A 13,578-nucleotide genomic window follows, 5' to 3' on the forward strand; every position below is an offset into this window, starting at 1 on the left:
GTGATTCCCAAATTCCCTCATATCGTAGAATATTCAAACACAATTAAAGTTCACTCGATTGTGCGGTTCAGCGTATTGTCGGTTGTGATTCCCGCAAAATAATTGAATATTTTCGCCCGATTCAAATTCAATCAGTTTTAGTAATCGAATAACATTTGTTTAATCAATTGTATAATGACAATTAAATGGTTCAATTTTTTTTCGCATTTCATAGTTACTAGTGGTAACGTGTGTGATGAGGGTTTTTTTTACGTGTAAAATCGTTTAAAAAGGCGCTTTATAGAAATAACACAACAATGTGGCTCTAATTAAAACAGCACTAAGTTGACGAAGGTCGTTGACTAGTGTGTGTTGCCGGAGCTGACTTATGAACGGAAGACATGGTCGTTTACGATGATCCTTATAAGAAAGCTCCAGGTCACGCAGACAGCAATGGAGAGGACTATTCTCTCATTTATAACTGGATCTCGCTGCTAAGCTCCGATCCAGAAATGAAGGGATCAGAAGAACCAAGGTCACCGTGACAGTTTAAAAAAATGCTCGTTGCAGCGTGCATTGATAGGCCTCCCACAAGTTGGATTAACGACATAGTGAAGATCGCGGGAAGTTGCTGTATGCACCGGTCATCATGGCGATTTTTAGGGGAGGACTTTACCCCTCACTAAGCGTGTATCGGCTGACATGATGATGATGAACTAAAAGATGTGATTTTCCTCAAACATTTACACTTGGACAGTGACAGAGTTAGAATCAACTCATAAAGATAAATACTATTGAAGAACAAATTCAAATAGCGTTGGTTAGTTCTATGGTAGCAGAGATATAATATAGTATTACCCGTCTCAGCTTTGTTATGCCAGTTATCATTCTGCTACACGTACATCCCACGTTAATATATATTTCCCTATATAAACTGAAGTCAAAATCTCCTACTTAATTCAATTAATAACAACGGTCTTTTGACCGACGGAATATAGATTGCATATATTCATTACTCTTGGTGCCATTGTTACTGTTTAAAATTTTTAGACTTATTTTCTTCAAGAATCTAGTTTCTATTTTCTACTAAGTAGCTTGATCTTGACGAAGCAATCGTGGTAAGAATCACAAAACGTTGTTTAAAAAAAATTCCACATAATTTCGAGTTCCCAAACCATATATTTAATCTTTCGGTATCTAAAAGAAGTTTTAAATTTTACGAAACATTCGAGATATTCTGTTTTCCTGTTAATACTGTTTAAGGTGTATGTAACATCACAAGGAAAAACAAAGTCATTTGAGACAATTTTTGAAAAAATTACCATACCACGTAGTCTATACAGAAGAAGGATAAACAGCAGGGAGTTGCCGTGTACATATACTAAATATTTTAGAAGACAAATATATAGGAGCCTTAATATATCAACTAACGACATATTACGGATAAGTGTTATGAATTAAGTTATACTTTTCTCCACCATTACACGTACGTGTATGGTACGAGAGATTAAGTGATCCAATGACAGCTAACATTTGATACGTCGATCGTAAAGCGGAGTGTTCCACTAGATCATGACCCATTGTACTTCTAAACTCGAAAGTGGACAATTGCTGACTGGTGTTGCTTCATCTCTAGTTCAACGTGTATTTTTTCAAATTATTCAAAAAATATCTTTACTTTCTGATTTGCTATAAATATTAATGTATGAATATTAATGCGTAAAAATCGTTTCCAAAATTAGGTGTACAATATTAAAATTAATTATTGTTTACTATTTGTCCCTGCAGGTTTGGTTCTGCAAGAAGTTATTGGCCTGTAGCATTCTAATAAAAAATAAATTAAGGTATCACATTTCAGAGTGATCAGAATTATTTTTATTGACAAATGAGCTATACTTTCATCCTTCTAAAGCTTTCACACCTATAATTAATCACCCGGTATATTCTCGAAATTTTAGCGAATTCTAAGTGACGGATATTTTTTATTTTCTGTCAATTAGAGAGAAACTTGACGAAATCAAAGCGAACAATCAACTCAAGTCTGCCAGAGATCTCTTGAGATTCTGTGCTAAAATTTATACGAAATTATAAGTGATTCCCACATAAGTATAGGTTATACTTTCCTCTGTAATATTCGCGGTTTAGAGACCCTCTCGTATGAGGGTGCTCTCGACGTGTGTCCTCGAGAAACACCTGACGCTGCCCTTATATACTGATACTTGACAAGCGATGTCATCAGAATCGCTTTGTACAAGGATTTATTAAGATCGATAATAATACCTAAAAATATGTTACCTTTAATATTCTACACATTCTTTAGGAAAAGAAATTTTAATTTCCATATTTTACATTTTATTGACTTTGTAAACACATAATTATATTTTTAGACAAAGTGCTACAGGATGGTGAGATATAACTCCCCAAACAGGTAAATTTTGTACAAATCAAACATTTTATCGATATCATCGTCATGCCCGCTCTTTGGTTGTATTACTACTACACCTACCACAACTATATTCAAGCAATATTACTGTTATCAAATTTTAAATATAAAATATTAGTAATAGACTCATGGTTTCATTCAAATGCTTAAATACATTTTCATCAACCGACTAAAACGATGACAATAGTAATAAAATAGATTTTTTTATGAAAACCGTCTCTACCTTTGACATACATTTCTGAAAAACGTTCTTAATCCTTAATAACCTAGAGTTTCAATTTTGATACCAATCTTTTAAACCGAATGTTTACTATTAGTTTATTTTTAAAGGTTGGCTGTACGTATTTTACTGTTGCATAATATTCTTTCCAACGAAATTAAAAAATATGTATATTTTTCCCTTCATCTAGACCCTCAAGCAAACACAGTAATATTAAAAAAAATCACTTTCGTAAATCAGGCTACTGAGGGTTAATATGAGAGTTTAAATACTAATTACATAATATTGTAATAAATCACAATTATAATTATTTTCACCTATTTTTACTTTATAAATTAGAGAGATTTAAGCTTCTTCGCAGACAGCACCCAAGAATATATTAAAAACTAGTTGTGCCCGCGGCTTCGTCCTCGTTGAATTTAACGAAATAACTGTTAAGTTTTTTTTCATAAAACAATTTTTTTAAAATATAACTATCCTAAGTTACTCTTCTAACATAAGCTACCTGCCAAAATAAATCTCATCAAAATCGGTCTAGCCATTTCAGAGATTATTCGAAACAAACAGACAGACAAAACTTTAACAAAATATAATCAAAAACAGACACTCCAATTTTATTTATTTATATAGTTAAAGATAACATTCATTTCAATTATTAACATCATCATATAAATTTAAAAAAAAAAACATTAATATCGTTTCATTTCTTTAGAAAAATAAATTAAATATGAACACAAAATATTTATATAATGATTCTCGCTTTGTTCAATCTACGTCTTTGCTACAGAATTCCGACAGGCGCTCTGCCGTAAAGAAAGGTTCACGTAATTTATTACATTCCTAATGCTAAATTAATAAGGTTACTTCACAAACTTTATAATTGAAAATTTAAGGCGTTAAGAGTACGAATATCTACAATATAGCTTAATATAAAGCTTTACTGATATTATACTGATACCGACAATATTGATTACTGAGAAATAATTTTATGTGTAGTGTGCGAAGTTTTTTACACAATTTGAGTCTACTTACAATTTAAATTAAAAAGTTTAATACGAATAGTAATCTAAAAAAAAACAATAATAAATGGGATAAAACAGCAATCTCCTTACAGATTTCAATAAAGTATGAATTCAGTAGTTGGTTAAATGTCACATAGTATAACGTTATATATATCTAATGCATTATTATATATATATATATATATATATATATATATATATATATATATATATATATATATATATATATATATATATATATATATAATAATGCATTCAGGCACTGTCGGTATAAATATGTATATATACCCACTTTTGAAGAAGGAAACAAAATGTTAGATTTGTAAATGCGGAATGTACGAAAAGGTTTGTTGTAAAAAGTTAAACAGAATTTCAAATCTGCGAAACAAGAATGAAGATAAATGCTTACAAGCGGACCAAAGTATTCAGGTTACTAGCTGGACTTTAGAAACTCGGTATGCGGCAATCCATCTACAACGGATCGCGATCTCTTCATTGCATCCACGACCGTTTGGTAGATAAATAAATTCATCAAATGCCCCTCATTTAAACTAACAAAACTTTCGTAATGTTCTTAGTTACACTGATAGCCAGCTTATGCGATAGACTGGTGAGACTGACAGACTGGTGGAGATGAATGATCGACTCGAAACTGAATAAATAAAAAAAGAAAATATTTTATAAACAAAATGTTTATTACTATTGACTTTGATACACAATTTTCCTTGGTGAAAAATATGGATTTTCAGGATTGTTGCCACTAAAACTCAACGAGTGAAAATGCGAGCGGCAACGGAAATTTTTTTTTTTCATATTCATTACAACACTCTTAAAAAATTTAATGAAGTCGTTGTCCAGTTAAGACAGTTTTTATATATATTGGCTGTATAAATTTACGTTGAGATTGGTCCGAATTGCAGCTTGTAACAGAAAGAGTTCTAAAAAGTCGATTCTAATAGTAGAAACATTATGGCTTAGATTACGATCCTATCCTTCAAAAAAAAAAGGGTAAGAACCATTGTGAAATTTATGCATCCATTCTTTACATATATTTCGCTCACCGTTCATGAGGACTGGTGATATAACAATTCACATTAAGCGCACTCACATCAGCAATCAGAGCACGGCCTAAGATCAAAGACAGCTGTCAATCACTAAGCTAAGTAGCCCGCGATCAAGCGAGGGCGGTCAGGAGAGGGCCGTGTCGCTTCCGTCCGTCGAGTAGTCCTCGCTTTACAAAACATACTTTACCTACACGGGTATAGTCCCTCATCGAGGAAACGTCATCGTTGTAACTGGGATACCATCGACCAGCGTATAATTTTTAGCTCACGGAGCTCCTCCTTCCGCGTGCTCAATTTCGATGAAGCTGCACAAATCCAAATTGCTCAGCAGCGAAATTTCAAACATACAACATACTACTAATAAGCTATCACTGTCCAAACTAATTCATTTATGACATACACCTGGAACTAGATTAAATTGATAATACTTAAACTAGTTAATGAAAACTGTAACCTTTGTTTAGACAAAACCTAGACGCATGGGCAACCGTGTATGGTTTTATAATACGATGTGTACTGTATAGGGGAGTTCTATCTCATTTTTATTTAAATAAAATCGTGGCATTGTTCTCATTACTTACACAAGTGGTAACTTTAAATGATCTTATGTGGATAAAAACCTAAATAAATGAATAAATCTAATGCATCTGAATACTGTGTAGTAAATCTAAAAGTTTCGAATATAAAAAATATAACTGTTACACTGTAAATCGTTTTAAGTGATAAAAAAAACTTGTAAACGGATTGCCTCAGTAACTGGTTTTGTAAAAATGATCACTGAAAAAAACCAATTCAGTTTGTCGCGAGCTCTTCTCACATCAGTGCGCTTTGGGAGCCCTCGCAGCCATGTATTTTAAATTGAAGGATGCCCTTACAAGGAAGCTCAATATATTTTACAATTTTTATTCAATTGGGTTCCACCGGAATTCTTCTCGTGACCTACATAAGTGTTCTCCACATATTTTTCAAAGTCGATGGTCAGAATCAGCTTCATTTGACCCATAGAAACATAGATGAGAATTGTTAATATGGTTCAAGTGGCAGAAGGTAAGTCACACAGCGCGCAGAAAAAATAATCACTGGGGCCTTAATATTCGGAAGTTGAGACCACGGATCGATAAACGCAACATAAAACGTCCAACAAGAAGGTGGATAGATGACAATATCATGTCTTCAATAGCATGTATTTTTGAAAATATATGTGAGGGACGTATGTCCAGCAGTGGACGAAATGATGGTAACATGAATAAATGAACCACAAAACACATAAATGTCCAAAAACAGCTTGTATGAGAGATATTGAGAGTCAAAATAATATGACGACAGTTATAAAACAAAACTAAAATAGATTAAAATCGAGAGAGTGTGATTAGGCCAAAATAAAATACTTGGGTGTAATTGATTAAAATAACATATAATTTAGTCTTAAAGCAACAAAATAGTGAAACAAAAATCAAATCTTTAATGTCAATTTTTTATTCATTTTCTTAATAATTTTTGTAGGCTATTTATTATTATTATACAGAGATGATTGGTTGTACGTCTAAAAGCATTACAGGACAAAAGCTCTGTTTGAGTTAAAGATTTACAACCTTTATATCTATTTTCAATTACCCTGTATAAAGTAATGAAACTTAAATATGTTACATTGGTAAAAGACGTAGCATATATCTTTTTAAATGTGAGAATAACTTCTGCCGAAACAAAATCATTGCAGATAGTAAATAATAATTAATTATATGATATAGTTACAAACTCTGAAAATGCTTTTTCTTACTATTTTATCATTGCGTTATTTTTTTTGTGAAACCATTAATTTCAGACTAGAGATTAAAATACATTAATTAATAGAAAATGAGCAATATTTCTCAAAAGCAAGGGGGCTTTTACCCATATAACCAATTACCCGGTATAATCGAACCAGAAATTTTTAAACGTTTATCATTGGTAATAATTTATTTTCGTGAGTAAATAACTATTTTTCGCAACAACTTTTTCGAGCTGAAAGTCGTAAGGTAAATGGTACTTGTGTGATCAGCGAGCAGTTTGAGCGTAAAGAGTAATTCGTGGATGAGTGCACATCGTCGGCAAAGGCTGTGAGTGCTGCAATTAGCTGCCTCCGTGTGCATCAGGTTTTAAGATCTACAAACGTATGTCGTTACTCTCGTAGTAATAACTAAACACGTAGCATACCTACTTTTTTTCGAAAAACTCAGAACCGTCATAAAAATAAAGGATTTTTTAATAATAAAATTTAACTAAATAGATTTTATTACAATCGTACTATTTCAACATAAAGTAATGGAAATAATTTTTTAAATTTACTGCAATATACCTATTTCACTTATTTGTAGTAGTTATAATCAAAAAATAAATTTAAATGTATTAAGCATTGTTATTTTAAAATAGAATATGCTTAATAATATAGGATCATTGGTTATGAATGCAAAAGCTATTAAAAGAAGAATATGTAGCTCATTTGGCAGCAGAAAGCTTAAGAGCTTTTATACCTGTTTACAAGCACCGTGTATAAAGTGATCACTCATAAACATTTTACTTTGACATATATTTTCTATTATAATGCCACAAGCCAACAACTTCTAGCCTAGTACAGGATCTATAAGGACAAATAGTAAACAATATTTATTTTTAAAATGTGGTATCCGAATTTGGGAATCGCTTTTCTTTACTTATTATCATTACGTTATTTATTATGAAACCATTGATTTTAGATAGGGTGTACTGTATATTTATTGACAGCAAATAAGGTATAAATTTACCTCTTTAAATATTTTACACCTATAACCAATCATTAAATATAAATTAAACGATGAATAAATAACTCTAAAATTTATTATAAAACGGTTTACCAAGTAAAACTGTTAATTTATTAAAACTATACATAACAATACATTAAAAGTTACTTTTTAAACATTAAAAAATTTTAGAGCTATTCAACGAATATGACGAAAATGCAATCAACTTTCAACGCGGATGCCTTTATGGCTGGAAGCCATCTCAATATAGCACAGAAGGTTCTTTGAGGTCGTTGTAAAATATTAAATGCAGATCTATTGTGACAGCGCACGTCTAAAGCGCTTCTTTTATAAAATATAGAAAAAATAATAGAAAAAAACTTATCAAACCTTAATGCCTATCGAGATAAATGTGCGAAGTTAGAAAGGAATTACCTAAGTTTTTAGATTTGAGACCGCTTTAACTGTTATAACAAGACCATAACCATCAATAACTTTCAAATTAAACTTTTAAGTAGCAGTCTTAAACACTTTCAAAAAGACTTAGAGACTCTGAAATGTCTAACTTCTTTGTCGTTTGAATCTAAGCGCAGTATTTCTAGAAACAATCAAGCGGTATATATAGGTTTTTTTTATAGGCAAAGTCTGTCCTGTCTCTGTTTCGTTTGATGTTAAGGGATGATGAGGTCTACGATGGTATTGCCTGCCTAGAAGATACCAATGAGAAATGAGGCTTTGTCAACTGACTACACTTAGAGCCTGCGGGGGCGCCTGTGTCCCCCAAAATGTCCATCAGGTCCTTTCCACCGGTCGCCAACCGTCACTATGGCTCATCCTGGGATTGTTCGACTGATAGCAGGGTAGTCTTTCGTTTGTGGCTAGCACATTACTTAGACCTCAACTATCAGCAGTCGGTCAGCAGAAAACCGTGACTGGGATCCCGCTGCTCTCTGAAATTAGCCACTCGATAATGCACACAACATTATATGTCTGTGATAAATCTGCCAAAACAACGCTTCTATTCCGACCCATCCTCTTAAAGTGACTGCACTGAACATCGTGCCGGGCACGATCAGACCGCTTCGTGACATTGCTTTGTTAGGTGCGTGGTTTTTTTTTAAGACCCTCGCTAATGGGAGACCTCGTTTACCCCTAATACAAACTTCACTCGTTTTGCTCGGTCTTTCAAGCTGAGCTTCTCGCCATTTCGAAAGCCTGCTCGTGGGCCTGTTCAACATACCCGAACACATACACAATTATTCACACGGACTCACAATCTTCCATCGCCGCGCTGCAGAATAGAAGCAACACCCACCCCATCGTCACACAAATTCACAATCAGATACACGCACGCGCGCCAGCTACATTACACTTTACATGGGTCAAAAGCCACACAGGCGTCGTCGGTAACGAGGAAGCCGACTTGGCAGCAAAGAGTGCTGCCGCAATGCACTCTCCACCGGCTTATGTCTACTTCCCAATGAGTTTCGTGAAGAGCGCAATCCGCGCGGAACACAACCGCATTTGGCAGGCTAGATACGAGAGCTCGGCACAGGGTCGACATACCATAGGACTCCTTTCGAAACTCACCGACATAAACAAACTGCGAAAACTCATCAAGACATCCTTCCATCTGACACAACTACTAAGCGGGCACGGGTACTGCAAGCAGTACCTGCACCGTTTTAAAATAATCGATAATGAGACTTGCCCATGTGACGACTCCACAGTACAGACTTTTGATCACTTACTCAGACACTGCTCCCGATTCGCATCCAAAAGACATATCCACGTGACCTTATGTGAAAACCTTAATATATCTCCGTTCAGCTTACCGGACCTTCTCAAGAAAAAATCTACAGCAGAATCTTTTGATGAGTTGGCCCGGCACATTGTCCTAAATCTCAAGGCATTTAACGGTCTGTAGCGCTTGGGCAGCGACTTAAATAAAATAATGTAGCAACTAATATATAATTGTTTATTCCAAATTGTATTGTTAATATGTATAAATTTTAGCTGTATTTACCCATAAGTGAAAATTGTGTTAAAAAAAAAAAAAATTGTAATAATAATATAAAACGCTGTCGTGCCTCGCAGCTGGGAGAAGAAAGATCCGTATCAAATAGCGGCAACCCTCTCCCAACTGTCTGCGTTTAGTTAAAGCGAAAGATAAATACTGTAAAAAAAAAAAAAAAACACCAGCGATACAAATTAGAATTAATAAAAAAAAAAAAAAAAAAAAAAAAAAATGAATTCACAAAAACCTGTAAGGTTTTCCTTTGTGATTTCTTTCTCAGATGTCCTTAAAATAGTACTTAAAACAATTAATTCTTAAGGTAATACCATTTAAAAAATCGTTTAATGTAGTGGTATTTTGTTACTAAATTTCTTAACTTTTAAATTCATCGTATAATAATTCTGAGATAGTTTATTAAGCATAAATGGAAAGAAAAAAAACAGACGTCTATATTATAAAGAAAAATGTCGTTTCTCTGATCACAGAGAAACGCATTAATTTTTTTTTGTTATTCTCAATGTGTTTAAATAAAGATTTTACAGAAAAAAATATTTCTTGACGAACTCATTAATAATCTTATACATAAAAGTAAGAAACTTGACTTTTGAAGTAGGCAATACGCGTTATTAAAATTTTTAAATTTCGCTGCTCCTTCACTCAATTACATTTTTAAAATGTTGTAGTATCGCTGGTTAAAAGTAATATCAGGGATTATATTACATGAATCCTAGTACTTTTTAAAGATAGGTTGGTGAAAAAAGCGTTATGCGAATTTACACTGTATCATTAAGTTCTCTGAAGGAACCAGATATTTAAGAAAATCACTTTCTATTCAGGTACACTCAATCATTGATAATCGGTGAACATACATGCGTGTGAAATGGTAATTGAGGTTACCCAACCCTGGGCCATATTTGAACCGCCTGTCGTGTTACACTCTGTATATTATTTATGGATGACTAGGACTTACCAGTGCCACGGAGTTGTTGTTCTGCTGCAGCCAGCGCAGAATGGCACTAGCGGTGGTGAAGTCGGGTCGCGGGGGCGGCGGTATCGCATGCTGGAGCGAGGAGGCGAGCTGCTGGGCCAGCTCAAGGGCCCTAGCTCGCGCTGCCCGACCGGGCCCGCTCGGCGTCGTCGCCCCCGCTGCTGTGCCTCCCGCTTCTGTTCAGAAATTATTGAATACATATTTAAAATACCTGTTAAATCAAATGTTATGTTTTCATAAGGTAAGTAATCATTGTTTGAATTTGTAGTAGACGGCAAAGGTACATGGGGTTTCAACTCATCACGGGATAGAAGTCGCCAATCTTATGGATCGTGTAAGAAGATTCTCCATGGAGACACCAGTGTCAAGAGCGCACGAGAAGGGATTCATTTGTAGTTCAAGGGTACCCGAAAAGGACGAACTTTGACCAAATCCGTTGCTATTATTGTTTTAATATTGCGACAAAAAGCGTTATGCCAGGAGAAAAAAGACCGGAAGAAAATTTCTTTAGTTGAGGTTAGGTAAACTATAAAGCTTTGACAGCAATGTGTAACTGAAACTTGATTGGAGTGCATCGCAATCAGCAAACACTATGCTAGTGTATGTGTAGTGTAGTGTATGTGTCTCAAGGTAACAAGCGCAGAGTATTGTTAAACAGGAAGATCCTGCACAACGCTGCTCTGTCGTCGCCGCATGTTCCTGTCACTAACATTGTTTATAGCATAAGATTAAAAAAAACGTTACGTTCATATAAAAATTGTTTTACACTTTAAATAAATTTTATATAAAATTGTTATACTTTTTTATTAAAAACGCTTACGTGAGTTACATAAATACATTAATAATAATGATGTATGTTAAACAGCCACGATAATATGCAGAGCGAAAATCTCGGTCAACGTGAAAATTAATTAAACAAAAAAGTCGGTTATTTCGGATACATACAGTGAAATACTTGTATAAACACTCGCCGAATACCGCACCCTGTTTCAAAATCAATATTCTGAAAATTGGAGGATTCTTTCCCGTTTTATTTTTATCTATTTGTAAATTACAATTGACATTTTAAATACATTTATAAGACGATTATAACAAACATATTTAAAGGCAGAAAAAAACAGGATATTAGGACTTTCCATACTAATATAAGGACCATTCTAACAATGATCATCATCAACAAATTTCTAATAAGACTGGTAAGGGAATCAATTTGCATTTAAAGGCTTCAGACGATGGGACGGACGCCCGCCCACGCCCCCGCGCACAGTGAGTTTGATTCAAAGAAAGATCCATATTCCACCTTGAATCGCCGAGTACTCCTTGCAGCCATCACAACTCACACACTTACACCCTCTACACTCTCACGTGTACAGCCTGCAATCTTCGTCCCATCATCGTTCAACTGGCATACCATCAGGCCAAGAAATTTTGTGAAGTTCACGGACCACTCAGTTCCGAAGAGGCTGCAAAAACCCCTTGACTATCAGCAAGTACATCGTGGGCAGTACATTGTAGTTTGGGCAGACGTTCTACGCTGCGCTTGCCAGGCCGTAGTCTCAACAGAACCTTACGGCCCCAGCAATTCTAATAATAAATAAAACTATAACATAAAATGAATTCTATGAATATACTGTAAATACACTAAACCTACCCCTAAATTATAATAACCCTTAACCTCTTTTTGATGGGCTGTTTTAAATCGAATTATCGTATTTTCTATTTAAGAAAAATTAAGGAACTCAAAGAAAATTCCTGAAAATACACGTCTTTTAATATGAATTCAGTAAAAAGAATTTTATGAATAAAGAGGCATAAAAATACTGCATACATCTTACAAGCTACTGTGGATTTGAATAGCTGCAGACCTTTTTTATTTTTACTTTCCTATACAATGAAAGTGTCTAGCAAAGTTCTTTGTATAACTTCCAGACGTATTTAATATTGTACCCGAAATAAAACCGAAGTACTGTATATTTTTATAGTAGAAAATGAAGTTATAATAGCGGATATTAGTATATATTTAATGAAGTTGAAAGATTCGCTTAATGTGAAATAAACTTTTATTTCATAAAAATGACAGTAGCTGTAGTGCGCGTAGGGCAACAAACTAATCTATCTATCTTTTAGTAACTCAATCAAGACACCTAAATATAACTAAATTAATATGCACCACAAGGTTTCTGGAATGGAAACCACAGACTGGCAATCAGTTTCTGGCTGTTATTGTCGCTGTTAGCCTAATGGGCTGTCACAGCTTCATCGGTTTCAGAGCTCGCTACCAGCTATAAATGAACGTTCCTATTTAAACTATTTTATTTTGTTATGACGTGTTGTTTTATGCCACTTGGATGTTATGGGCGCTACCACCCAGGCAGTACATTGTTCCCCCGGTTGTTGATGGGAAATAGACCTCGGTACGCCGCTTCCGCCGTCGCTCGTTGTCTTTTTTTCAACTCTAGGATTTTTTTTCTTGCGAATCTTTTTCTTTCGGGTGGCCCTCTTGCTTGGGCGTGTCCAGTCCGTATTTTAGTAGATAGTCTTTTGATTTCTTTCAAAATCGTTGAGTTTTGTCGAGTACAGCATGACGTGGCTTACGCTTTATTTTAGTGGTATTGGTCTTAGACATGTAATTAGCAGCTTGGGCTACAAGCTGGTTCGAGTGATACACGTCGGACCGGCAAGAGCAGCGTAAGTCGTCCGCTTACAAAGTAGATACTATCACGTTAAGGTGGTTGGAAGACACTGGATGCTGTCCACTTCTAATTCGTCTTTCCAAAGCTGTGAATGTGTCAATTAAAAAGAAAATCGCAGATTTAAAATAAATTTCCTTTATTTATAACGGAATGGCCTTACGATACAACGAAAGTTGAATAATTTCATTACGGAACACTAAAAATTGCGTCCTAATTAACAACTGCGGCTAACCATCTTCTAGTTGAAGCGTGTTCTAAATTAATGAAGTTAGTAAAGCGTGTCACTTGCGCCTCGTCAAAATCGAGTTTGCGAAGCGGTGTGCATTTCGTTGTGAAATTTTCTAATACGTATTTACGTGTTAGGTAATCAATCTGGTAAAGCTTTTTATCCTTTAT

General features: G+C 34.5%; 1 protein-coding gene across 1 annotated transcript in view; it reads right to left on the reverse strand.

The window, feature by feature from the left end:
• Nucleotides 1–13,578, reverse strand: part of Liprin-beta (liprin-beta) — an 85,674-nt gene that overhangs the window by 62,080 nt on the left and 10,016 nt on the right. Inside the window, exon 2 of the mRNA XM_068771779.1 lies at nucleotides 10,472–10,665. Within this exon, the coding sequence (XP_068627880.1) occupies nucleotides 10,472–10,665 (194 nt within the window). The remainder of the gene's footprint in view (nucleotides 1–10,471; nucleotides 10,666–13,578) is intronic.

The sequence above is a fragment of the Battus philenor genome, unplaced genomic scaffold, assembly GCF_028537555.1.
Source record: "Battus philenor isolate CCGP_79_NKW_IND1 unplaced genomic scaffold, ilBatPhil1.0.hap1 SCAF_4, whole genome shotgun sequence".
NCBI classification, from domain to species: Eukaryota; Metazoa; Arthropoda; class Insecta; order Lepidoptera; family Papilionidae; genus Battus; species Battus philenor.